The sequence below is a fragment of the Penicillium citrinum genome, assembly GCF_028827155.1.
Source record: "Penicillium citrinum strain IBT 23319 chromosome Unknown utg000002l:1.0-3833315.0:1.0-3834789.0, whole genome shotgun sequence".
Taxonomy (NCBI): domain Eukaryota; kingdom Fungi; phylum Ascomycota; class Eurotiomycetes; order Eurotiales; family Aspergillaceae; genus Penicillium; species Penicillium citrinum.
The window spans coordinates 640,250-666,599 of NW_026622687.1; the positions used below are offsets into that span (position 1 = coordinate 640,250).

Below are 26,350 nucleotides of genomic sequence, written 5' to 3' on the forward strand. Positions count from 1 at the left end.
TTTCATATCCCCGCTGCACCCCGTCAGATCGAGGGCTACCTGCCACCGTAATAGGACATTGCCGTATTCCGCGACTCTGTTCTCTTGTCCACGTCCAATCCAGACCTTGTCCGCAGACATGATCCATCCATGAAACCGAATGCGTATCGCAGCTTTCGACAAGAAAGAGAAATCTCCCATCAATGACCATAACGGTTCCCTCCAAAGCAGCATCAACCGAAGCTACCCAGACCTCGCCACAAAGCAAATGCTCTCAGGCGATACCTTTGCCCCAGTCCAATTATCAACCCTGCTCCGGTGTCCCTTGACTTGGTGCAACTGCATGTCCGCTGGCCACTGGCTGTGTCCGTTCCAACAGCAAAGGCATACCACTGCGCATTGGAGAATGTCCGTCCGCTCCCACAGTCGTTTTCTCTAGTAAGAGCTGCTCCTGTTTCTCGAGTATGTTTGAACGAACTAACAAACTGACGCTTGCCTCGTCTCTAGATCACCCATGGTCGTTGTAAAACTACTGCCATGGTAAGTGAATGCCGCCTTCTGACACTGGACATGTTGCTGATGTAGATAGAGAATGTTTCGGTCTTAATTAGACATTTCTCACATCCAACCGAAATATATCACGGCCGCTATCACGAATCCCATCAGGTCGAGAATACACCGAGCAGTACGAGTTAAGCTGGACATTGGTGATTGATCGAGAAATGTGGCGGAGGAATCTTTTGGCCGTCCTGAAATCAAGACGACGAACTAAAGCTGGCGAGTTACATTTCGTCACTGAAATTTCGGAACCCAGCTGACCGCGTTGCTAGATCGCCGATTCTATGGTCGATTCTCCCCACCTATGGCGTGCTGAATGCACCGAACGCTCCTCAGTGTCACGACGGACCGCTCGCAGAAGCATGCCTCACGAAAGTCGTGATTTCTTTATGGTAGTCCGAAAGATACAACTCGGTTTTCAAATCAGATGGAGGAGTAAGGAAAAAGACGTCCTTATTGCCTACGAACGTAGCCGCTAACACCAACGCGACGCTGGGAAAGGCGCGCGCGCCACGTGAATGCGCCGCGGGGAGGCACGCGTCCGAAGGAGCCGCAGGCCGATCATTCGATCTCAGCCCGTTGACTTTGGCGACATGCCCATAAATTTGGAAGCTCCAGATATCCACTCGAGGTGAAAATGTAGGCAATTTTTGTATGATTCGTCACAAAAACAACCGACAAAAAGGCTCGGAGAGCCGCGCTGGTTGTACCAAAACAGCATGATGAGCGAGATCTGTTGTTCCGTCCAGGACAAATGAACGCCCGATGCTGGAATCGAACCCGTGCATCGTTTCAGGTACGCCATTCCAACTGGGCCAAAAAGTATTTCAGCCGCGGCGGGAAATTTTTAGCTTACTTATTCCCACATCATTTCGCGGAGAACAGCAGTAGCCATATCCGAAGTCAACATTTTCAACTCCAGCAGCGTCGCTTATTCGGCCATACCAGGAGGATATAATACTTGGATAATACTTGGGAACGATGTAGATAACATTTCAAAGTTTATAGAAGTAGCTAGTGGTATTTCTCGTACCGTGGTCCCTCTGGTACTTCGTCTCCAATCATGAACGGCCGGTGCAATCTAAACATATATATTGCGTCGGTAAGCGTGCGACAACGTTAGTTTGCGGCCATACATCCTGCCCCGAAGCACAGTCCATCATTGAAAAACAGAAGATCAAATTCGATTTAAATAGATTGCTCCGCCAAGTAGACTCAGACGAATTGAGTACAGACAGTATATTCTACAAATACATCCATCTTAATCCATGCATGCCTTCAGTCCACGCCGGTTAATTTGCATGCAACTTGATATGACTAAATGGTTTGCCATGTTGTCGTCAAAATCAATTTGTGCCGAAAACATTCGGTTCGCCGTCCTATCTGTACCACCGGATTCATGCCGAAGACTCAGTATTTTCTTGCCGCACCCAGTCCTCGCGGATCCTGGGACGGCCGTGTTGAGGCGGGTGTTGATGTTGATTACCGGTGGATTCTTCACCGCTCAGCCCGGCCCGCCGCGCGTCAATGACCGTCGCCGACCGTCAACGACCATCAGCTTCATCACGACCAGCAACGACCAGCAATGACCAACAACGACCAGCAACGATCAGCAACGATCATTAACGACCCAGCCAACCCAACGCCTCCCGTCAACTCACCATGACCACGAGTCACGGTCCTTGTCATCAATAATCACCAATCCCACACACTCATCGTCACTCCAGCCAAGACAGAACTCTCACAAGGATGTTGATTACTCTGGATGGCAGCGGCATTCACCGGCAACGAACCACGCTGGCACATACCGCGTCAGCGCGACCAATGTCCCAATTTACTACGCTATGTCGTATGAAGCGAGCGCTCAGTGTACAGGTTCCGGGAACGATTGAAGGCTACTGTACGTGCATTACGTGAATGGGATCTTGACCAAAGGAGGTCGAAAGCTTGAAAAAGCCTGTTTGGATTTTCTTGATTTCTATCGGTTTCTGGAACAGGCCGAAGGCATGAAACGAAGTCTGCTTGGAGGTTCTTGATTTCCATGGACATTTGGAGCAGGTCTTGGCTTCTTCGATCCCCCTGAAGGTCTCGAATACTAGTCTCTGACACCACGAAGAGGTGCCTGCTTGTCGTCGGAGGATCAGGGCGAGGACCGCGGCGCCACGGGCTCTGCCTGAACGAGCGCACAATACAACGGCAGGGCTCATTGCTGGCGAGGGAGCGCGTTTCTACATACACAGGGCTCATCTTCTGTGAGGGAGCACCAATACAACGGCAGGGCTCATTGCTGGCGAGGGAGCACGTTTCTACAATCACAGGGCTCATCGTCTGTGAGGGAGCGCACTCTTACAATCGCAGGGCTCATTGCTGCGAGGGAGAACTTGTTGACGCAGCACTCTCCTGCGGGTCTCAATTGGTAACGCAGCGTCCCCCTGCGAGACTTGATTTCGCAGATGTCCCTGCGGAGACTCTTGATCTCGCAGATGTCCCTGCGGAGACTCTTGGTAACGCAGATGTCCCTGCAAAAGACGCTCCAAGGCCTTGTGGCCCGGGAGTGTGAGGAGGAAAATCCTGATCTTCTTCTCGACAGAAAACGAGCGTCTTTTATGCCAATCGCGTAGGGGTTGCGGCAGCGACTACTTGCGTATATCGTGGCAGACCCAATAGTGGGCGAGCGTTTCCTATGCTGGGCGTTGAGGCGGTTGATTAACGTTGAAATAAGAAATTTTAGCGTATCTGTTGAGGGCGGGTCGCCCGCCCTACCTAGACCCGTGGCTGTCGAGGGCCTAGACTCGACCAATCATCGTTCAGTTAACGTTGCTCATCAGGGGAAACGGTTTGTAATTTGCCTTGTAAGCACGAAAACTGACTGATTCCGCAAGATGAATGCGTGGGCTTCGATGAGGCATTTTAGATTAGGCCGTGTTAGCTGCTCCGATGGTACATGCACCTGTTCTCTCCTACGTGTATGCGCAATGGACAGATCTTAACCAAGCGTTCGCAGGCCAAGGCCTGATAGGCGGGTTCCACTTTGGCCACGGATGTCCTTTCCCACAAAACGATTGGGATTGGTCCGGTATCACCTATGGCTCCGGCGAATCCAATCTTGGAGCCCGCATTTCATCACCGGTCCGCGTATGAAAAGTAGTAATCACCCGCAAGGAAATCGATCAACATACTGTAGGCTAGGTTCCTGCGAGCCACGGAGTGGGCAAAATTACATTATCAGTGGCGGTGGAAAAATTGATTGTCTGTCAACGTTGCCCTGTTGATTCATGAACCATCAAGGATGTTTGCCGCCCATCTTTTCACTTTATTTTGAATGCGAAACAGAGCATGACTGGCGTATGACCAGGGCGACAGCGTCTTCCACTACGGAGGAGTACTCGCTGGACCTATTTTCCCCGAATTTCTTTCTGTCATGGACAAGCATTTATCTATACAGTCCTCTAGCCACTTGCGAATTGTCCTTGTCCGACTACATACCATTTCATTCTTTACCTCTTCTCAATGAGATAAGGACGCCACCTAGCCCAAATTCACCAGTCAATGCGATCTGCAGGATGGACAATGGCAAAGATGTAAACCGATACGGCGACCATTCGGGGCTGCGAGAAAAGCTTCTGGAACAGTTTCAACCGCTACAAGAAAAGCTTTGCTCCGCCTTGGAGGATTCGCAGGACCTATTAACCCAGTTCCGAAGAAATACGAGCCTTGCGGGTATCTTTGACGCCCCGATGATCAGCGTCCAGCTCATGAAAGGAGTCGATGCTCTTTTTGGCTCTCCCAGCCCAAAGATTGTTCAGCGTGGACAAAACACCATGCAGAAACCGATCAGCTGGCCGGATATCGTCACTGCAAGCAACTGCAAGATTGAGAACAAAGAAGCCGGCATCTTTCATTACCATCTCGATGATGTGGAAGCCATTGCCGAGCTGTCTGAGTTCCAGCATAGTATAGTCCTTTCTGGACTACTCCCGAAGTTGACACAGCCTTGGTCCTACAAGAGAGATGTCCAGACAGAGCTAACCCCCATCCCGGTGATATGAAATGCCCTACGTGATGAAACAGCCGCGAGGTACCTGACAAGTCCAGCATGATTATCCTCCAACAACCAATCAATTGTTATTTGTGGATAGAGGATACCTTAATCAGATGATTCTTGGTATCACTGCTTTTTAAAAAAATAAGAAAATACTATGTCCCAATGCTGAAGTACAAGACCTAATGTACTACCACGAAATCTGCCGTCGACGACTGGGACGCCAAGATCACCCGCAAAGACGTCAGAGATGAGTATAAGGGACAGTTACAAGTGAATGAGCCTTTTCGATTGTGGTCATCAGTTTTTTAGGCCCTTAAGACGATGTGAGCTTCGAAAATGTTAAGATGAGCAAAGTTCTTGGCAGCGGACAGGTACAAAAATTGCAAATTTACGAAGTCGAATACACAGGAAAATACAGTGGCACCGCAAAAGTCTGAGACCAGTTCTCCACTTTTTTTACATAATATTCTGCCGGCCAAAAACCCTGAATTGCTAACAACTATCCATAAACTATCTAATATTTTGTATACCAGCCATTTGAATCAATGATAGCCTTTACCCGGCGTGGCATACTTTCAGATAGATTTTCCAGTATACTTAGATCAAGTTGTTCCCAGGCTGTTTGAGCTGTAGCAATCATAATTTCAAGTGTAGTGTTGTTATTTGCCATATGAAGTAAATCAGGCCTGAGTTTGTAAATATGTTGTTTTAACAACATCCACAAATTCTCAATTGGATTTAAATCTGGTGAATAAGGTGGCCAAATCATCAATTCACGTCCCAGCTCGGCCAGATAGCTTTTAATAATCCTCGCAGTATGGATTGGAGCATTATCCTGTTGAAAAATGGAGGTTTCTTCAATTAACAAAGTTGGTAGAATTCTCTGATATAACTCCAGAAGAATATTGGCATCTATACCTCCTTTAGGCGATTCCGGATTTCCATAAAGTGGAATCAAAGGACTTCGTCGGGGAGCACCGGAAAATGAAGCCCAAAACATCTGTTTGATTTGGTATCCACGATATGGTTTTGGCATAACTTCTCCCTGAATTCCTTGATCTTGAGGTCGAATAAAAGTATACTCTGGGCGAAGACCGATACCTCGTTCAATTGTACATTCATCAGACCAGTAAACTCGATCAAAATCCTCTTTGGTATAATATTGATACTTCAAAGCCCATGCTAAACGTTCAGCTGCATGTTCAGATTTGAGATAGGGCCGTCCCATAACCCGCCATTTTTTCATATTTTCGACAGAGAGAAGTCTAGCAATAGAATCCTTTTTGCATTTATAAGAAACCTCTGCAAGTAAATCATTATATCCAACACGCGGATTGGCATGGATTCTGTCACTGATCTTTTGGATATCTTCTTCATTTAGAACCTTTGGACGGCCAGATCGCTTCATAGATATTTCTTTATGGCGAATCCGAGATCTCAAACATGTTGTTTTGATTGTAGAAAGTGGTAAATCAGGAAATTTTGCATGGATTTGCCCGTAAGACCAGCCAGCACTCTCTTTCAGGGTAGTGATTTGAGTACGCAAATGTGGATCTAATTCACAGTTTCGGCGGCGAACTGCAGATACTGTGGCTGTAGTAGTAGATCCTACAGGCCTGACAGGTAGTACAGGGCCTTTAGGCACTGGCCTTGCTGGCAGGACTCTCACACGAGGTGGCATATCGTATTGTTGTTGTGTAAAATGCCAAATGACCTCACGCATATAAGCGCGTTTTACAACGCGTTCGGAGGTCAACTTTGCCATTTTGGGAAGGCGGAGCCCTAGGCGGAGATTAGGGTGGTCGCAGACTTTTGCGGTGCCACTGTAACAGTAGTGTAAGGTCGTGCATGAATTATACTACAGCCGCTTAATATAGAAGTTGCCCCACAGCAGGTCTGTATTTATTACGAGCGATTACCTGCTAGGCTCAGGCCGTCGATCAGGTGACGACCACGGCCGTCCGCGAGAATTGAGTGTGCGTGGCAAGACAAGATCTGCGTGAGATGATCGGGGGGGGGGGGCACATAATTCCTCGTTGCTTGGTATCTTGTATCTTCCTTACTCGCTATGCTTAGCGTCATGAATAAAAGGGACAAATTGTCTCTACACGCAATCTGAGAGACCATCGACTACCCTAATATTACGCCGGAAATGATCATGCTCCTGATTCCAGTATTGTAACACTTTCGGTTGTGCCTCATATCTTCATCGCAAAACCAGCCTCTTTGATCTCCATGTCATATTCATGTTCACGAACTGCAATTGAGAGGTGGAAGCGCCATTTGAGTTATGAGTTTTAGGACCGTTGAGACAACCCGGGTGTATCTTGGCTGTAAAAATTTTGGTTGTGAGCACAAATCAATGCCTTCCCATTAATTTCAGTGTTTGTACTATTATCGACATTATAACACGCAGCGACTGGGCACTGTAAATTCATACTCGCCATGCTTGGCCTATCACAGAGCTAGCCTCTTCAAGATAAGCGCGACGTGTGAAAGTGACTCACGTGATCTTGCATACAAAGTAAAATGAAAACTTTCTAGGGGGATCTGGTAGACCCTGAACTCCACGTGACCAAGGGTCACATAAGGCAGGACGCGATTTCACCAGCAACAACTGTTTAACTTGAGCCAGTCAAGCACCCTGGTGGAATTTGCCCACTCGTACGGTAGTTCAAGTGCGGTTGATGGTCAAAAAGTTTGTTCATTTCCATCGACATGACCGCGCCATCAATTATGCTCAACAGTGTTTATCTCTGCTCAGCCCAGAATATTCAAATGCTCTTGTTGTTCAACGGTGAAAACACTCATTGTCTGACTATGTTCAATTACTCAGGCGTTTTTGTTCATAATATTGTTCAAGGGCTACAGTATTGATTTTAAGAGTCATAATTCTAACCTCATGATAACGGAATATGTAAAAACTATACACAAATCGCAGTATTAAAGTCCTCTCTGGCTGCGTAACTGGCAAAAACGCGATCTTTAGGCTGGTGATTAATGACGAGTCACCAGTTCACCACTACCAATTCACCACTACCAATTCACCTGTTAGTTTATTAAGTGATGCTTCAATGTTCATATTATTGAGGGGAGTTGATTGTGTGTGGTGTCGCATGTATTGTCTAAGATACAAGTCGACTGAGAAGTCAGGTATATGTGTATGCATACTAGACCTCGCCAAACGCGGGTTTGGGTTGGGTTTTCAATTTCCTTACCCGCCCACGGGCAGCCCACCGCGGGTTTTGGCTGTTGAAAATATTCCGGTTGCTGAGATAATAATAAGGCTGGGATCACGTGCATACATATATAGTTGACTCAGTCTACTTGTATCTAAGACAACATAAGAAATAACACATGCAACACAACACACAATCAACTCCCCTCAATAACATCAGCATTGAAGCATCACTTAATAAAACAATAAGTTTAGTCTAGCCTGGTGGGGAAATAGCTGAACGCCGCTTTTCTGTCGCGCGACCTAGGGTGATAAGGGTGAGTGCTTGACGAGAAACTGGGAACTTGGGTGAGAATTATCACCCTCGGTCGCGCGACTGCTGTGGGGGCTTCTCAAGCCAGACAGTAAATTCGCTGATCACGCTGACAACACGTTTCTACGGTCATCAACATGTGTCTGTACTTCATCGCTACAGGAAATATCGGCCACCTCGTTCAATTCTATTCACCGGTCATGAAGACCTATTCGCTAATCAAACGTTGAAATTTGTTCACGTCGTCGCCGTCTTCCTTTCTTCTTTCTACCATTTTCTGATATCGCTATGGAGCAAAATTCGCAGTATCCGCATTTCTTTCATGTTGCCATCTGTTTCATCACAATCCGCAGACATATCGGCTTCCTTCAGGCATATTTCTGAGCGGTAGATAAGGTCCTCACTGTTAATATCACTTTTACTGCCGTCGGGAAATGATGTTCTCAAGCACCTGACGAGCTGCATCGAGCCACTGCCTGAAAATATCTCACAATCCGGCAACCCGTTCTGGGATTACTGGAACGCGAAATGTGCTCATTTTTTCGCAAGATAATCATACAAAAATATCAGTTTGAATTGGAGCGTTCAATGGAACCCATTGACGCCTTGAATTGAGGAGACGTAACAAGATTGCAATGTGCTAAGTGCTAATCTTCTACACAAAGTACCCATCGTCGATGTAGATCATATACCGTGGCCTACTATAGCTTTTTATGACCGGGGCTTCTCAAGATTAAGAGGATCTTAGTTAGGACAGACGTCTCAGAAGAAGAACCTCCTCAAAACAGCGATTTTGTTCCAGCCTCACTCTCCAGGTACAAACCATAGATGTGAAAATTGATCAAATCCACACTCAAAATACTCACCACACCCAGGAATGCTTCATCTTCCCACTGTCCCAGCTACAACTTTGGGAGCCATGAAACCAAGGTGCTTCTCCTTACCAAGTCTTCCATTGCCTGCAAGCTGGCTCTCTTCGTGCGCGGAAACCAAGAAGATGACATTGCTGCCATCGGCTGTGGCGGCGCGGTAACAGTGGTCTGGACGGATGCTGTGTAAGTTCACATGGTAGAGTGTAAAACCTTTGCATGAATACTTTCGTGCGATCCGTTCGACAGGCGATGGATCAGACAGGACTATGACGTCTCTGTTCCACTTCGCTCTTTCATTTCGTCTCTGTTCAGCCCCTTTGTTCTGGTGGGCTAGCTTGGCTCACCTTGCTAATTTCTGTGCTAGCGAAATCTCAACGTTCTCTGCCATTCTTATGATATTTTCCAATTTCCTTTCAAGAGCAACGTCTTGCAGCTTGGCCCTATTTTGAAATATTCATAGTATCAACCTCTTCTGATGTATAGCAGCTACTGTGACAAATTTTTGGTTGCAGAAATGGCTGCTGTCCTATCTAAGCAAAATTAACATGAATACTGACTAGTCATCGGGGGAGAGATGGCTTCCACACGCTGCTCGACTGGTCCCTAGACAATTAGAGGCATCTCAGGCCTTTCGTGTATTGGATTGTGCGGAATCCTTCCCACGAATGAACATTACACCTCTAGATACGAGGAATATCATGAATTGACTATTACAAGGGATGGTGATATATATGACAGTACTGTCTAGTGCTTCTATTCAGAGGTTGTTCAGTTCTCTCATCCCCAGCCCCGCCTCTTTATTGATTCGTTTAGCTAGTTATTTGACGTGGATTTTTTTTAACAGGCTTATAATTCCCCATATGTTAAATGCGTTCATCGACAATCTGATTGTCATACACTGAGTCAATTGTATCTTCTGAAGCTTCGGGGACAGGGCCGATGTAGTTCTTTTTACCCCATACCAGGTACCAAAGAGCTGCGACGGAAACAAATCCCACGAACGCCACTGAGGCGTAGTTCATGGTATCTTTGGTGATTGTGGCAGATGTTGGGAAAGAGAAAAGAGGTAGAGCGATAAGTGATAGCCTGTGAATATGGAGATTAGCGAGGGGTAAGGAATTGTTTGCATAAGGGAAAGTTTCACATATACAAACGATGTTGCAGAGGATTCCAAGAGGGCCAAGGTTGGAGTTAGAATATATCAAATTACGGCGCCGTCGAAGAATCAATGATATGGCTACCGGATAGGCGTAGCTCAGTGTCAGGAATATCACCCCAATCCTAGAGAAAGCGTTGATTGCGGCGCTGGGACCAAAGTATATCAACCCAAGTAAGATCTCAATTGCCATTCCCAGAAACATTGAATTAATTGGAATATCATAGCCATTATCAACTTTCTTCCACCATACAGAGCCTGGGATAGCACCGTCGCGTACAAAAACCCAGGTACACCGTGTTCCGAAAGATTTGCGCTTGAAACTCAAGCACGCTCGTGCGGCGCGGGGTATGCTTCGAGATCTGGAAGATGAGATCCGAGTTTTCATCAGAAAGTGGAATGAGAGGCAAAATTTTTACTCCGAAATGACGGGTTACAGGATGTGCAGAGTGATTCAGAAGATGAGATTGTCTTTGTTGGCCGGAATGGACAGATGCATGATTCACCCGAACGTCAAGAGGCACTACAGCGATTGCGGAAGGAGATGAGTTCTCATGATGAACGGGATGGAGAGAAGATGGTATTTGAGAGCCTCATCGATGACCGTTCCTGGATATAGCAGTTACGCAGTCTATTCTAAAGATTAAGTCCAGGATAAATAATAGGACCAACAAACAGAAAGTATCTGCAGAGCTTCCAGTAGCAGATGTCATATTTGTTGGAACTGGCTGGCCAGATAGGATGCTTGCTAGCATAGAGATATCGGGGAGAACGAATGCGATCTGCAGGAGAAATGCAAGTCCGGCAAATATATTGAGCGTAACTTCATCGATAATTGCTCGTGGTATCTAAATAGCTGACTGGTGGACTTTCTCGTATATTATAGAAGCTACATTAGCTCGAAGATCTGCGCTGACCGCCAGGAAGACGAGCTTGCCAAAATCCTACACCAATTCTTCGGGGTTGATAATTTGAAGGGGCCTTACCACACGGAGCATTCAATCAACCTTGATCAACTTCTCAAATCAGTATTGCAGAAATCGGAGCCTGATATGGTGCGTTTTGCTTCGATTGAAGCGTCGGAGTGCACGCTGGCGTACTACAAGGTAACTCAGCTCGAGTTCTTTGGTATTTTCGTCGATCTAATGAAATGCAGATTGCACTAAAGCGGTTCGTTGATAATATTGCCAACGAAGTCGTGGAAGGTAGACATGTCCTCGCTATCCCGCATCTTGTCACCGGTGACCATGTTTGACATGCCTATGAATTCAGCTTTCCAAAATAACTTAGAATTAGGGTGAGGTCATACATACCTTCGGTCTTTGTCCTAGCAAACCATTTGCAGGTCTCTGAGCCTTTCGTCAAAATCAGGAGCTCCTTCTTGAGCTGCTCACCGATTGTTTGACTTTCCTTGGACTCACCAGCAATCTTCATGATTGCAGAAAATAGCTTCGATTCTCTATTAGCGGAGGGCTACATGAGAAGGGAGAGGTATAAAGACCTCTCACCCACAGGAACTAGTTATAGAGCGCTAATTTGCGTGGCTGATCCTATCACATGATACTAGAACGAGCTAGTCATGTAAATGAAACCAAAGATGGCTTCACGCGAGAAGAAAATGCAATTGATAGGAAGCTCTTAAAGGGCTCTCCTTTTTAGGTTATCTCAATCACGTCAATTGATATTATTTGAAGTTGAGCCCTTTAACCCATGATTTGATGCCCCTTTTCTCTTACCCCTTGCGCTGTCTATTTACCATATATCTCTTGCGTAATCAATAGAAAACTTTATTTAATTCAGTCCTGTACAGTATACTGCGAATGTAGCTTGTTTATAGACCTTGATTTCATCTAACCAATTAAATGAACGGTTGAGCGACAGGAATAAAGACCATAGCAAGCACAAGGCGTAGCAGCATTGTCGATACCAAAATGTGAGGCGCATTTTTCTTCAGCGGGATGGGATAACAGGAAGAACAACCCAGCTGTTCTCTTTGCCAACTTGAATGTGGTTAAATCCTCCAAGGGCTTTGGGGTCGCGATCCTCAGGGTGTTCGTGGGAGAACTTACCCACGCCCTGAGTATCATGGCCTGCAATCTCCAGAACCAGGGTCTCGTTAGGCTCGAGGACAGTGTTAGTGGGCCATACCTCGATATCAACTTCATATTTTTCGCCCTCGTTGACAGGCTGAACTTCATTGCTGAAGTAATCGCGGTAGGGCAAGATATCTTGATTGAAGGGATGCTCTTTGTTGATCTTGCGCAGCGACGTACGTAGCCAGCCTTTCACAATAGGCACAGGGTCACCCATGGTACCAGTATAGTAGACTTCCTCACCTTCGGAGTTCAGCTTGCGCAGGGTGACGAACAAGTCGATCTCGGTGGGTGGAGTTGCCTCGGGACTAGATCGTGAACATGAAACTGTAAGATGGGCGACTATATGACCGGTAATCTCGAGGGTAGACGGAGTTCGGTATTCGAATCGAATGGGGTTCCTATAGGTGTAAGAAAATCTTCTAGAAAACGTTTATCTAAGCCTCTAGGGCGGTCTTTACCCGTTTAGCGCATCGTAGGTGCAGATATCTGTGACCGAACCAGGTTGCTGAGAGAGTGTCCCGTCGGCAGTCAGAAAGAACTTGGTATAGCGAGTGTCGGGAATCGGCCAGTTGCTCTCGTCACGGCTAGGGAAATTCAATTCTCTTTCGGGATCATCCACACCACAGTTACCCTTTCGCACACAAATATTGACCCGAGCCTGCTTACCCGACTTCCAGCCGTCATAGTCATTGTCTTTGAGGAAGGCATCTAGGAATGACAGTTGTAGTTTGGCAGAATGAGGGTAGTAGAAAGGTAAATCGTGACGTCCAACGATGAAGCGCAAGAATTTGAAAGGCGAGGATGCACGCATCCAACCGATCACGTTTCCACGCAAATGGAGCAAGATACCACCCTAGTCGCTTAGGATCAATACATCTGTGGTCAAAATTCGCTGAAAATTGATGCTTACCCAATTGGCAACACTCAGTAGAGGAACCTGAATATCGGAGAGCTCAAAGTTTCTTGTCTTGTAATATTCCTCATCCATGTACTTATGAGTCGCTGTATCCAGGGTTTGGTTACGTCGGTTCTTGCCTAGTGTTTCGGGATCCAAATCGCCTTCCAGGGTATCGTCACCCCATTTCCGAGCGGCGCGACCAGGCATTCCGTACTGGTTAGGCTGAACACCATTATGCCACCAGAAGTCTTAGAGCGTGAAAATTGGTCAGTAACATGTCGGCTATATTCTCAAGATTGAGGCTCTCACCAATAAACTGATCAGACAGGATACCGCCATGGCGAACACGGTCACGATAGTAGTCACTCATACCCTCCCAAGGGATGATAGCAGAAAGACCCTTAGGCTGGCGAGCGGCGACTCGCCACTGGGTGCCAGCATAGTAACTGATTCCCAGCAAGCCCACCTTACCAGAGGACCATTCTTGCTCGGCTGCCCATTCGATGACATCAAAGAATGCTTCGCTAGTTCCACGCGACATAGTGTCGAGCTCGCCAGGGCTTTGCCCGGCACCTCGCTCGTCGACGCGGACAACGATATAGCCCTGACGAGTCCAGAAACCTGGGTCAGGAGTCTCCCAAGACGAATGAGCTGACTTCATTTCAGGGTTCACCTGATCCCAGCTCTTCTTGAAGAAGCTTTCATATGGAACATCTTTGCCATCTATTCCTTTCAAATAGACGTGTTAAGTTCGTGTTCCTGCGCCTGTTGTTGAAGGGTTGATACATACATGGACCGTATGTGGCAATTACAGGATATTTCTTATATCCAAAAGGGGCGCTCTCTTTGGGAAGATATACATTGCACCTAAGAACCCCCTTTTCGTATGTCTTCAGTGGAATGTCCACATTTTTCATGAAGACGTAAGGATAGCTTTCGCTATCAACTTCAGCGAATTTGTTTTCAGCCATAACGAAAATGTGGCATGGAAAGTCTCGTGCAAATGTTGAGCATGGCAACGAATCATTCAGTTGAAGTAACTTTTGATCTATGTAAGGCCTCGGGTAATAATTATCCACTTCGGTTCATCGGCTTGACATTGTGATCTGTCGGCTCGGCTCCACACGGCTTTTTTTTGCTCTTCACCACCATAGGCCAATGACGCTGGAGGTTAGATGTGGGGAAGATAAAGACGCGTGTGGATGATGTGGCATTTTTAGCAGAGTTCGACTTATTTACTTGTTATTACAGTTCCCGTCGAACCGGCGTCACCTGTGATTCTATCCTAGTCCACCATGGCCACGATGACAGCAAGACAAGAAGGAGGGCAGAAACCCGCAAATATGGATGGAACCGCCTCTTCGATCATCAGCGACTACGATATACACTATTCTTTCTCTGAGAAACCGCATACATCGCCACATACTAGCAAAGTAGTCACCGTTGCTGGCTATGTACGACGGGAAGCGCAGCCAGACGGATTTGATCCCACCCTTGCACCACACCCGTTAGTTCCTTACTCGGTATCCAACCCGAATTGGTGGCAGAAAGCATATCGTCGGGTCCCAGACTATCGTCCGGTCAACAAAAACCTAGATCGCGAGCAACGGCGACAGAGTCCACTTTTTCAGGCCGTAGGCTGGTTTATGATTGCAGGGTGCTCCATGATCGCGGTAAGCCCACATGAGATGTGATCTTGTGGAACAAACCCGGCTAATCCATCAGTAGAACTGGTCGTCAATTTGGAGGAATACAGCTGGGCGTTTTACTGATATCGGCATTGGTCAAGTTGGTGGTGAATTTTGACTGGTGTAATGTAATTTGACAACATTTGTGTAGATATGAATTTACATTGTTCCGATGCAACTACACCCTGAGTATTTTATTTCACCAACCGTGTAAGTCACATCGTCACTGAGCTGTCTAGAGACTCGATTTTGTGCCTTGGCCAGTGTCTTGACATTCCGTAAGGATATCATAGTACAATATCCTACCACAATCATTTGCACACCAACACAGATGACCAAGTTTTTGAAGATGAGATTTCGGTAATTATAAAGTGAGCAAGAATGAAAGTTCAATATTTATGAACATGGTCGTTTGAGCAAAACCAGAGTATAATGACAAAGCGGCAACTTCACACTGAAACTAATCCCAAGAGCCTAGCTGGTATTGGGTATTACACATATTCACGAGCTCCCAGCACTCACCCATAATCACGTTGGGGCCCAGTTCATCCATACCTCCAGCGGCTCCAGCGACAAAAAGTGAAGCCATCCAGTGGTCATCAGTTCCATGAGCATCTCTGAAACGGGGGTGCTTCATCAGCCGAGTCAATGCACGACGTAACTGGGGGCCTTCGTTGCAAAGAATGGCGTCCTCCACAGCCTGACGAAACTGCAATGCCCAATCATCTGGAGGAACGGGCTGAGCAAAATTGTCACTGAAGCGAAACATGTGCTCCCAATGATTCCGGTAAAGGTTGTGAACAGAACCTCCGCTCCCAATTATCAATGTACCATCGTATCGCATGGGACGCAAGGCAGCACCTATCTTAACGTGGAAATGTGGGTCGTACCGAGCATTCATGGAAACCAAAGTGGTTGGAATGGGCACACAGTGCGGAAACATGCGAATTATCACAAGGAAAGTGTCATGAATCCAGTCAAACTTCGGTGCTGCCTGAGCCTTAAAGCCTGCGGCACAGAGTCTTTCCAGTACCTCCTGACCTCCCTCGATATCGGGCACCAACTTGTAGGGTAAATAGCGGTCATCGCGAACGCCACCCATAGGGAGCTTCTTTGGCTCCGGGTTCATGCTAACTTCAACAGCATCTCCAAGTGTTGCCCAGTGAGCACCCTGGGGGTCACGCAAAGCATCAATCAGCAATCAGGTTGGGACCCCCAGAACGTCAAAAGAAAAGATCTCACCATCATGACTATCCGCCTAACTCCTCGTCGCAAGCATTCGTTCCCGACTTCCTCCCATATTTTCGCGGGTTCCGACTCCTCACCAAGCATCATGGTTGATCCATGTGCAAAAAGAAACACCGGTGTCGGTTCTACATTAGATATTCAAGATGTAAGTCTATCAGACTGCTCACAACTGCGAAAATTGTTTCGTCAACGTACTTTTCTGAGTGTCCATTTCATCAAACTTGACTTGTGAAGGCTGTGCTAAATCACAGTTGCCCACTGTGGCTAATAAAGAAGTCTCGCGATCGAGAGCTGCATTAATCTCGGCATATCCCATTCAGCCCCAGTTATCCGCGGCCTCGGTGGAGTCACTTGCAGATGCTTGCTTCCGCATAGCGTGTGGAGCCGAACCGACGAGGCTGCGCGGAATGCACCACGAGGCAGCTCTATTCTCGGCCCCACTCGCTGTGCTGAGCATTGAAGTAGAAACGTGGGGCGAGCCCAAAATTGAGTATTCATTGATTCTATTACCATCCTAAGATATTCCTTGCTTGGTCAACTGAGACAGCCTGCAGTATGTCGCTGATTGAAGTGTATGAGACCGTACAGGGTGCCTGGATCGAGGGTCGTCTGGAAAATGTGCTACAAAGACAGAAGGAGCTCGCTCGCTTGCACACTTTCTTGAAGGATCTTCGAGGTGACTTGATAGCAGCTTTTTCTGAAGGTCTGTTTCTCCTCAAGGAATGCAAAATTGCATGAAATCTTTGTGTCAGCTTCAACACTAATCTCTCTTCTGCCACAGACTCTGAGCCCTCACAAGCTCGCGCTTCAGAAGAGATTGCGCTCACTCTGGATGCAGTTGAACAACTTTACAACCAACTGGACTTCCCGTCCATTATGGGGAAAGAGAAAAATGCCCAGGCTAGTCACTCGGCTCCCTTAAACTCAGTTGCGATGGGTCCGGTGCTGATCCAAGCCGCATTGCCATGTCCACTTTCATCCGCAATTTTGCCTTTAGCTGCTGCTGTTGCTGCGGGTAGTTGTTGTCTTGTGCTTTTGTGCACTGATTCGCCCGCGGTCAGTAGACTTCTCCAGTCTATTATCCGAGGCAGCATGGACTACGAGGCGGTAGGCGTATTGAACGATATTCTGAGTCCTAAAGACCTCGGTTCTCTTCAGTTCGAATCAGCCGTCTTTCAAGATCACACAACCGGGGCCGAGTTTGCAGCTGTGCTGCGGAAAACCAATCTGACGGCGCGGATTCATACCCCAGCGCTTGGTCTGCCTGCCATGTTTATCGACCGCAGCACCCCTGCTTTGGAATCAGTCGCAACATTGATAAAGATCTCAATCCTGAATCCCCCTATTCAGCACAGTGGGCGGGTCCCTCGCCTCTGCTTCGTGGATGAGTTCATCATTGGAGAGTTTAATTTTCTTATGCAAAAACACCCGGACGCTCCCAAGAAGCTCCGAGCCAGTACGACAGGGCCTATGAAAGCGAAAGAAATTGCCCGCAATTTGAAGTCTCTGTTCCCATCGTTCACCGACAATATTGATGAATTGCCTCAAATTATTACTCTGCAAGGCTCGGAGTAAGTTTCGCAAATCTGAATGTCTGAAAACAACCAGTTGACTTAATATATCTAGTCCCATCAATCCTGAAACTATCGGCCAAGTCGCAAGTCTGCTCACGCATTCTTACGAAGGTGTCTTGCTAGTCCCTGTGCGGAGCCTAGACCACGGCATTGACCTATGGAACAAAGTGTACGTGCTAGCTCATTCCTGAAGACAGTAAGGCCGTTGATTAATTTTTTCAGGAACACTGGCATGTCCGCCGCCGCAACCTATATATTTGGGCAAGACAAGGAAGCCTGGTATCTCGCTCGCTTCCTGAAATCGGACCATTGTTTCATAAACTATATTCCTTTACGCTCCTTTGGTAGGCTCTCCTGATCACCTTAAAAATGTTAAAGGTAACCTAACACTGCGCAGCTATGATTGCTCCTAGCTCAAGATATGATGATTTCACGCTCCCTTATTCACCAGAAGACTTTTCCATCAACAAGGCAATCCTACGGGACAACAAAATGACCTCGCGTCGTGGGTTGCTGAATTTGAAGCGAATCGCACAACCATCTGGAGCTCGTCGTTCATACTTTGAGCAAGGGCTAATTGTGGGATTGAGCATGGCTACATTGGCTGCTTCAGGCCTAGTGTTTGCTGTTTTCGAAGGAGTGAAGGGCATTTATCAATGAGGGATTCCCAATAGTCATTAAACCCCTACGCCTCAAGTGTATCCATAGAAATCCATATTTTGTCAAGTTAAAGCTTTTTTCAAATCTTAGGACACAGAGTATATCTATTTAATGTGATTAAGGTCGTCTATTTTGTCCAGTGAATAAACTACCTTAGGACTGCCCCCGGCAGCGTCATGGTTACGAGAATACCAGAGGGGTTAATGCTCACCGTTGTCGTTGTGATTCTCAATATCTTTGCAGGAGATTGGCAATAAAACCCTGCGCCTTGTAGGGGCCCTTGTAGTACCAAGTTAAAGAAGGGAAGGCCAATAGAATATATTCTCAAAAGACATAGAGCTTGCAGTCAATCACCTGGGCACCAAAGACAGTATTGGATCCTGAAAGGCTAAGCCGAACGCATAGGAGGAAGCTGTATAGAAGGGATACTAGAATCATTATTTCAGAAAATATCAAAGTTGGAATCCTGATAAATAATTCGAGATTGAAACCGCAGTCCCCTGTATAAACTTTGAAGGCTAAAATGAAGTTTGAATCACTAGGGCCTAGACTGGTTCAACGAATGGAACAACGATATGGCTTCCTTCTGCGTATCCCAAATGAAGTGTATGACGACCAATATTCGTGATATCTAGGTGATTGTTGAGGAACTCAAACTCCATCATGCTCATGTAATGACCAGCCACCTTTAGCACAAGGGACTCTCCGGCTTCAAAGGTGATCCCAGATGGCCAGATAGGCACTTCCAACTGATAAACTTGGTTTGCATTTACCACCGCGTCTTTTTGATCATGACGATATCTCGGCCAAGCATTCGGATCCGAAGATGGAATCCGGGTGCTGGTATGCGTGGCCCGAAGGACACCTGTAGGCCCAAGATATTTGAGGAAACAAGTATTGGGAACGTCATTCGGGGTGGCCTTCGGCGGTACAAGTTGATCAACCGGAACATTTAAATGCTGCAAAATTTCCCCTGACTTATCCATCTTCCGTAGCTGGACAAAAACGTCCAAGTTTTGCGCAATTTCGGCAGAAAGGTAGAGGACAGCTTTGCTGTAGCCTATCATCCAGGTAGGCTTGGTGAACTTATAGGCAAATAGAAGCTCCTCGGCATTATGATCAGGCTGAGTAGGGGCAAAGTCAGATAGGTATGACATCTGAGATAAGTTTGTCGGAGGATCGAGAGAGAGCTCTCCAGAGCCAGTGAGGAAAAGTTTCGCATATTGAGTTTGCGGCACGGGGTAGGACTGGAATGGAATGTTCTCGATCGGGGCCTGTAATTTTGAATCGCATTCAGCAAGTAGCCATGACAATTGGAGAACTGATACTCACCTCATTGAAAGGGAGCAACGAAACACGGACTCGGGGAGTAGTGGGCCACTCGTTCGAAATATCCTTGGTGTAGTAGTCTAGAAATCTGCGCAAGTCTTCTGTACTTGCATCTGAATAGAGGTCTGACCATTCCTGTTTGGGATGCACTCGTAGCCTAATAAAATGAATTAGAAAAGCACCTATATGGTGTTGAAATTGAATTCAACTAGGTCATGCTGACCATTTATCAGTGGACCCCAAGGCATTAAATCCTCTAAAGGAACCGTTTGTGTGGAGCGAGGTTGAATAGCTAGCCAGAACGTAACACGGTGCTGTTGCACGCTCTAGCTTGGCTACCTTGTCCTCCCAGTACTCATTGAAAAGTGGATAGCGAGTAAGCATCTCAGTAATTGCCTCGACATTGCCCCTTCCTACCATAGAAGATTCTAAGATCTTCCAGAATCTTTGGTATGGATAGGGCGTCCCTCCACGGCAAAGGGTGTCTCGGTAAAAATCGCTGGCTCCCTCCCACGGAGCAAAAGCTGCAAGATGAGGAGGCCGCTCTGCCGCAATGAACCATTGCGACATGGCCAGCCAACTGTTACCAGCCAGCGCCACCTTTCCATTGCACCATTCCCATTTAGCCACGCATTCAACTGCATCGTATCCATCGCGACCATCTTGGGTTCCCAGCCATCTGAATGGTTGGAGTCAGCATTTGTGTATTCATTTATTTGGAAGTGCGGTCGACGTACGGGATGTTGCCTTCGGAATTCCAACAGCCACGTAGGTCGAAGTTGACGATTGCGTAGTCATGTCCGACCCAGTCGGCAGGATCCAGACCTTCAAACTTCTCGTAGCCGCTTAGTCTTTCCTCGGGAACACCAAACCGACCCTCGATCATATGGAGTCCATGAGGCCCTGAGAGTTTTTATATCGTCAGCCTGGTGATGTCGATAAACCTGACTGAAAATTTTTGTGCTACTTACCATTGCCACCTTTACCATATGGGCTCCAAACTAAAATTGCCGGTAAATTGCTCTTACCGGTGGGGCGAAAAATATCACAATAGAGCTTGGTGCCATCCCTCATAGGAACCGCCACATCTTGTTCGAAGAGGGTCTCTACAGGGAACGCAGCGTTTCGCTGGCTCTTCCGAAATCCTTTAGGCAGTACAGTCTTGGAAGGATGAAAAGGGGCCGATTGGCAAGCAGCCTCGTTCTCTGGCGCAATAACAGGCGCCAAGGCAACATCAAAAGAAGCAATCTGGAGTGACATCGTGGGCGTAGGTACTTGCTCAAAATAATATTGATTTTTCGTCGATAGCCACTCTCAAGTCAGTATTTATGTCTGAACTTTGGACACTGGCTATCCAGCTATTCTATGGAGAATCTCTCGATGGCAAGGATACATGTGTGGAGTAGCCGAGAGGGGCCGAAAACTAGACAGAGCTCAAATTTGGGGGAAGGGGAACTTGGGGTTGACCCCTGATTTTCATCCGTTCTAGAGCGGATATATTCCGTTGTCTAAATTCTGGGGTAAGGATAAGCGGGGAAAGGGAATGCAAGCTGGGGCTGATGATCTCTGCCGAAATTTCAGGTGGTCGGAGTAGGTGTATAAATGCTAACGAGTAGAAGTATGGAGAGCTCAAGCTTTTCCGCCACTTCATACCCAACATCACAGTCGCCTCATTCCTCCCAGATGGAATCAACTGAAGCCCCTCTTCGTCGCGTTGTTACAACACACGATGGCAGCAAGTCTGCAATTCTGTCGGATGCATATCTTGATCCGAGTGAAGGATTCGCTGCAAAAGCGGCAACTATCTGGATGACCAAGCGATACCCAGCAGAGATCGTGATCAACGATCCAAGTGATGACCCCCGAAGCAAGCAAATGTACAGCAGAGGATCTTTGATTCGTGTGGTGGATTTTCCGCCAAATTCAACTGGACATCGCCACCGTACACAGTCGCTTGACTATGCGATCATTCTGCAGGGTGAAATGGAGATGCTCCTCGATGACGGATCAAAAACTAAGCTCCAGGCTGGTAATGTCATCGTGCAGCAGGCAGTAAGTTGAATTTCTACATTTCGCCCATACGCTGAAAGTCTTGAAGCCTAATGTACAACCAAGACCATGCATCAGTGGAATAACCCAACCGACAAAACTTCACGTGTGGTTTTCGTTTTGCTTCCGTCTGAACCCTTTATTGTAGGAGAAGCACTTAGAGACGAGGGTGTTCCGGAAGCCTTTAGAGTCACGGATTAATTTGAATACTCAATTTTTTGATAGCTTCAGACACAATATATTTGCTACCGACGGTTTCACTTCCATGCTAGTATCTAATATATTCAAAATTTAGCAGTAACGAGAGTACTCCTACCTAGGTCCTAGTGGTGGCCAGCAGGTAGTGGTGGTATTTAGTGTTAGTGGCAGTCGCAGTGGCCATCAAATAATCTTTCATATATGATAGCCATCGGGTAGTGGTTGTGGCCGGTCGGCAGATATCCTTAAATACTACTTGATATCCTAAAAAATGTCAACATACTATCCACATACAATTTGGCTACAATATACTACTCAAATACCGCAGCCAAACAGTATTCAGTACAATACTCACTATAAATACTGTAACTAGTGAATACTGTATGTTCAACTTATAGAATCCTGGCATGGTTATCTTTGCATTCGAAATACCCCTACCGATAAATCTACACAGCAGGACGTTGGATATCAAAGTTGAATCTTGTACTAATCTCAGCTAGCAGACCCTCGTAGGAAAGGAAAACTAGATATCTGACACCTAAGGATAAACCCTACTTGCGTACAGCTTTACCGATTTCCCTCAATTGCTTTCACGACCAGGTCGCTGGCAATATCAGGAGTCAGTTGATTTGATCAGAAATCCAAAGTCGTCAAACACGAGGTTACTTACGTATCCATGTAGGCGCGAATCTTCACGATCTTATTCTGATCATTGAATTCGCATACCCATGTATACTCGTTGGTAAATGGCAGACCATTCTTGCACTTGGTATCCACAGCTTTCAGCTCAACTGCAGCCTGGCGCCCATCACAGATAATATTTTGAACTTGAAGTTTCAGGGGGCTTGCCCAGGTAGAGCTCAGAGCTTTCGTTCCTTCGTGGAATTCGGCTTTTGAATGATAGTGGCCGGCGATGGGGCAATAGGTGCCTATTGTGGCCTACTTCAGCAAGAGAGAAAGAAATACAAACTTCGCACTATCTTTTCCTACCTTTCACTTGCCAATCAACATCTTCAGAGATACTCTCGAAGAAAGCAGCGGCATTTCCCTCCCCGAAAGGCGTGAAGATTCGTTCGACTTGCTCTCGTGTAGGCATGTTGCCGGACAGGGTTCGTTCACTAGTGCCGGACAGGTAAGTGGGTTCGGTGTCGCGAAGAGGAAATAACTGGGCTTTCAATAGTGGAACAATGGAGCCTTTAATTATGTACAGTAGTAGACGGCCGAAAAGCATATACTCCGCACATGCGGACATAGTGCGTGGGTCGCCACTTTGGTCACCTCCCTACTCAGCCTTCCTTCGGTTACGTGTGGGGGGGACCCGAGAAGAGCGCCCAGAATGACGAAACTCTTTCCCTTGTCGCAGTATACAAACACATTTTTCCTGAGATAGTAGGATAAATAAATCCCAATCCTCTTAAAACTTCTATGAATATTCAACTTGATTCCAAATCAACATGGGTCTCCAAGTGGTTGTTGTAGGCGCAGGCTTGGCTGGTCTCGCAGCTGCAATTGCGCTCCATCGTGCGGGTCATAACGTGAAGGTATTTATCAATTCTCATCATTTAAGTAAAGCTGACCCTTGCTATCGCATTAGGTTATTGAGCAGTCCGGCTTTCACAATGAGGTTGGGGCTGCGATTCACGTCGCACCCAATGCCACTCGAGTTCTAAAAGACCTGGGCTGCGACTTCAACGGCCTTCACGCGGTCCAATGCAATCGTTTGCAAGTTTGGGATCCCAATGCGGAGCTCGTTTGGACTCCCGTGGTGTGTACTATGTTTTATCTGGAACAACAGTCTGGCACGAAGTTTTTTTTCTCTAATATTTTCTTGTACCTAGGTCACGGAGGACCTACAAAAGCTGCTGAATACTACGGATGGTTGGGTCCTTACTCATCGCGTCGATCTTCACAATACCCTACGCAACACTGCTAGTCAAGAAATTGACGGACGGAAAATTGAGATCTGCCTTTCGTCGCGTGTAGCTTCTGTGGTAAGGGCACATTCTCAAACTTTGGTAAATTGAGACCTGTGGATTCTGAACAGTCGTTTTCTCTTCCTTAGGACACTGAGGCTGGTACTGTCACGCTGGAGGATGGAACTGTCAGCACTGGTGATTTGATTATTGGAGCAGATGGTATACACGTAAGGATGCTAGTGGTTGCCCTCAAGCGAAATCGTTGCTAATCATGATTCTGATAGTCCCGATCCGTGAAGGAAATTGTGGGCGAAGACCGAGGAAAAGAGAGCACTGGCCAGAATTGTTTCCGTTTCCTTGTACCGCTATCGAAGGCAAAGGCCAACCCTTTGACTGCAGCACTACTATCCAAGACTGGCTTGGATGGGGTTCACGCCTTTTCTGGACCGGACCGTCGCCTTGTTGTCTACCCCTGCCGCAGTGGCGACCTGCTCAACATTGTGGCCATTCACCCGGCGGGCAATGATGAGGTGAAGGAGGCTTCTTGGTTAGAATCAGGCAGCCAGAACCAGCTCCTGGAAACTTACTCCTCCTTCGGTCCAGAGCTACAGGAACTGTGTCGCATGGCGGAGGATCTCAAGCTTTGGAGCTTGGCGTCGCGCTCTCCGCCGCGGACATTCGTCAAAGGCAAACTTGCGTTGGTTGGCGATGCGGCCCATCCAACCCTCCCGCGTAAGTTAATTATTGTCACCCCGAATACCTAATATCTGAGCTAAATCCTCGAATTAGACCAAGGTCAAGGCGGTGCACAGGCGTTTGAGGACGGTGCTGCCCTTGGTGGCGTGTTCCCAGCAGACACTACGCCTGAACAGGTGCCCGAGCGCCTCGCTCTGTATAATAAGGTGCGCTACGACCAGGCAGTAACAGTGATGATGATGTCGAAGACTCATGATGAACGCCGGGCGGAGATGCTGGCCGAGTTGCGGGAGTACGTCCCCGATGCCGAAGTTCCCCCGGACATGTTCTCGTTTACCTGGCCATCACGTCCCGCCGAGGATGCCAGACGTTTGCTTGAAGAGAGCGTCTAGCCATTCTTAGCCACTACACCGGGTCTAGTTTCTCGCACAAAAAAGTACCAGCAGTTCGAATTCAGGTCGGGCCCCTGCTCTATGGCTTGTTGGTACCGCGAGAACCGAGAGCAATAACGAAATATCATGCTGAGCCAAGATAGTCAATGCGAAACCTTCACTATCTCTTGTTCGATCAGAAGGCCTTGATGTATAATGAACAGCCAGCAACTTTTGTAGTCATGCTCGAGCCAGACAAACTTAGTACCTCAATTCTCCAGGTTATGTTCACATAGCTGGAACTTGCTCCTTCGATCTTTGCCACCCAAGTGTATCCACAGGGCTTCTGAGTCAGCAGCCACCCAGGGATGCCCACGGTAAGGTACCGTCGGCTTTTATTGGATTATCATCATCGTTATCAACAATTTTACAGTACTCTAGTAGGGTACGATGAACGATAAGTATCGTCAAAATATCGCACGACAAAATAATACCCTTCTATATACAGTCAGTATAGGTTATTAACTGATTATTCTCTCTATTTTGTCTTATTACAGTATTCATACTAGGTAAGTTATTTATAGGTTTTTCTTTAACCCTGGGCCGTTTCGTTCTGTTTTCATTACTATATACAAGGCAATTACTAGAGGAGTAACTTACTAGTGGTGATAGGCCATAATAGGAGTTACTAGTGCCACTACAGTTAAGTTTTATAAGATATATATATTGGAGATATAACCGCCAGCCATATATAGGGGTCTCTGATTGGCCATTTGACGTGACCCAGCAACCAGGCTAACAGTACCGTCCAAAAACCTCATAATTCTCAATATCATACCGTTACGATGGTAATATTCACGATATGATAAACGACAAGTACCCTGGGTATCGTAAAGTTTTTTGACCTACCGATACGATAGACTATGTACACTATAATAACTATTGCCAATTTTCCTGCCGTTATCAAAAATCCGGGCGACCAATTTTGGGGTGGCCCTTGGGGTGACGAACCTTTCTGCCTGTGTAGTATCGGATACCCGAGGAGTGTGGGCAGCCGAAAGTATGGACAATCAACGTAGCTTCAAAGCGAAACCCCACTCGCCCCACTACGAATTGCCCCGGACTTCTGGGCACGTGATTTATTCAGGGCGATCATAGCCATATTTTGTGGCGAAGACGGAACAGCCGGTAACGGCAATATTGAACTTCTCTTCTGCTCCCGGATATCGTCTTGCGAGACTCGCTATTTATGTGACCGGGACCACAGTGGCCATGCAAGCTGATTCACTCCATTGCCAGCACTGTTCAAGCTCATTTCACCGACGGGAACACTATCAGCGACATCTTCTCACCCACACCAAGGAAAGGCCATTCGTAGGTTCCACTACCACCCGGGTCGTTTTTTACCATGCTCCCCCTAAGGTGGCTAACTCCTCGCAGTCATGCACAGAATGTGGCCAGAGTTTTGCCCGAGTGTACGTTGACAATTCATTTTCTTGTCGCGATGTGTCCCATTCCTAAACCGA

The 26,350-nt window shown here is 47.0% G+C and overlaps 11 protein-coding genes across 11 annotated transcripts; 5 read left to right on the plus strand and 6 right to left on the minus strand.

Moving 5' to 3' along the window:
* Positions 1 to 4,100: 4,100 nt before the first annotated feature.
* N7469_002099 (uncharacterized protein) lies at positions 4,101 to 4,586 on the plus strand (the record flags this gene model as incomplete). The annotated part of the gene is made up of 1 exon (XM_056641019.1): positions 4,101 to 4,586. The coding sequence occupies one exon, from the start codon at positions 4,101 to 4,103 to the stop codon at positions 4,584 to 4,586; it is 486 nt and encodes a 161-aa protein (XP_056503513.1).
* A 510-nt stretch (positions 4,587 to 5,096) lies between these two features.
* Positions 5,097 to 6,347, minus strand: N7469_002100 (uncharacterized protein; the record flags this gene model as incomplete). The annotated part of the gene is made up of 1 exon (XM_056641020.1): positions 5,097 to 6,347. The coding sequence occupies one exon, from the start codon at positions 6,345 to 6,347 to the stop codon at positions 5,097 to 5,099; it is 1,251 nt and encodes a 416-aa protein (XP_056503514.1).
* A 4,916-nt stretch (positions 6,348 to 11,263) lies between these two features.
* On the minus strand, positions 11,264 to 11,535 carry N7469_002101 (uncharacterized protein; the record flags this gene model as incomplete). The annotated part of the gene is made up of 2 exons (XM_056641021.1): positions 11,264 to 11,361; positions 11,415 to 11,535. 2 exons carry the CDS (start codon positions 11,533 to 11,535, stop codon positions 11,264 to 11,266), a joined length of 219 nt encoding a protein of 72 aa, XP_056503515.1.
* A 516-nt stretch (positions 11,536 to 12,051) lies between these two features.
* N7469_002102 (CocE/NonD family hydrolase) lies at positions 12,052 to 14,066 on the minus strand (the record flags this gene model as incomplete). Its single annotated transcript, XM_056641022.1, has 5 exons — positions 12,052 to 12,595; positions 12,656 to 13,050; positions 13,108 to 13,343; positions 13,405 to 13,818; positions 13,886 to 14,066. 5 exons carry the CDS (start codon positions 14,064 to 14,066, stop codon positions 12,052 to 12,054), a joined length of 1,770 nt encoding a protein of 589 aa, XP_056503516.1.
* A 324-nt stretch (positions 14,067 to 14,390) lies between these two features.
* On the plus strand, positions 14,391 to 14,901 carry N7469_002103 (uncharacterized protein; the record flags this gene model as incomplete). Its single annotated transcript, XM_056641023.1, has 2 exons — positions 14,391 to 14,768; positions 14,824 to 14,901. The coding sequence occupies 2 exons, from the start codon at positions 14,391 to 14,393 to the stop codon at positions 14,899 to 14,901; spliced, it is 456 nt and encodes a 151-aa protein (XP_056503517.1).
* A 342-nt stretch (positions 14,902 to 15,243) lies between these two features.
* Positions 15,244 to 16,118, minus strand: N7469_002104 (DODA-type extradiol aromatic ring-opening family dioxygenase; the record flags this gene model as incomplete). The annotated part of the gene is made up of 2 exons (XM_056641024.1): positions 15,244 to 15,954; positions 16,026 to 16,118. 2 exons carry the CDS (start codon positions 16,116 to 16,118, stop codon positions 15,244 to 15,246), a joined length of 804 nt encoding a protein of 267 aa, XP_056503518.1.
* A 468-nt stretch (positions 16,119 to 16,586) lies between these two features.
* On the plus strand, positions 16,587 to 18,265 carry N7469_002105 (uncharacterized protein; the record flags this gene model as incomplete). Its single annotated transcript, XM_056641025.1, has 5 exons — positions 16,587 to 16,734; positions 16,813 to 17,602; positions 17,658 to 17,774; positions 17,828 to 17,949; positions 18,003 to 18,265. The coding sequence occupies 5 exons, from the start codon at positions 16,587 to 16,589 to the stop codon at positions 18,263 to 18,265; spliced, it is 1,440 nt and encodes a 479-aa protein (XP_056503519.1).
* A 545-nt stretch (positions 18,266 to 18,810) lies between these two features.
* N7469_002106 (uncharacterized protein) lies at positions 18,811 to 20,854 on the minus strand (the record flags this gene model as incomplete). Its single annotated transcript, XM_056641026.1, has 5 exons — positions 18,811 to 19,539; positions 19,598 to 19,751; positions 19,818 to 20,273; positions 20,332 to 20,497; positions 20,566 to 20,854. The coding sequence occupies 5 exons, from the start codon at positions 20,852 to 20,854 to the stop codon at positions 18,811 to 18,813; spliced, it is 1,794 nt and encodes a 597-aa protein (XP_056503520.1).
* Positions 20,855 to 21,277: 423 nt separating this feature from the next.
* Positions 21,278 to 21,844, plus strand: N7469_002107 (cupin domain-containing protein; the record flags this gene model as incomplete). The annotated part of the gene is made up of 2 exons (XM_056641027.1): positions 21,278 to 21,646; positions 21,710 to 21,844. The coding sequence occupies 2 exons, from the start codon at positions 21,278 to 21,280 to the stop codon at positions 21,842 to 21,844; spliced, it is 504 nt and encodes a 167-aa protein (XP_056503521.1).
* A 564-nt stretch (positions 21,845 to 22,408) lies between these two features.
* Positions 22,409 to 23,093, minus strand: N7469_002108 (nuclear transport factor 2 family protein; the record flags this gene model as incomplete). The annotated part of the gene is made up of 3 exons (XM_056641028.1): positions 22,409 to 22,445; positions 22,512 to 22,770; positions 22,832 to 23,093. The coding sequence occupies 3 exons, from the start codon at positions 23,091 to 23,093 to the stop codon at positions 22,409 to 22,411; spliced, it is 558 nt and encodes a 185-aa protein (XP_056503522.1).
* Positions 23,094 to 23,295: 202 nt separating this feature from the next.
* N7469_002109 (putative salicylate hydroxylase) lies at positions 23,296 to 24,845 on the plus strand (the record flags this gene model as incomplete). Its single annotated transcript, XM_056641029.1, has 6 exons — positions 23,296 to 23,382; positions 23,436 to 23,606; positions 23,680 to 23,856; positions 23,904 to 23,984; positions 24,042 to 24,489; positions 24,547 to 24,845. 6 exons carry the CDS (start codon positions 23,296 to 23,298, stop codon positions 24,843 to 24,845), a joined length of 1,263 nt encoding a protein of 420 aa, XP_056503523.1.
* Between the last annotated feature and the right edge of the window lie 1,505 nt (positions 24,846 to 26,350).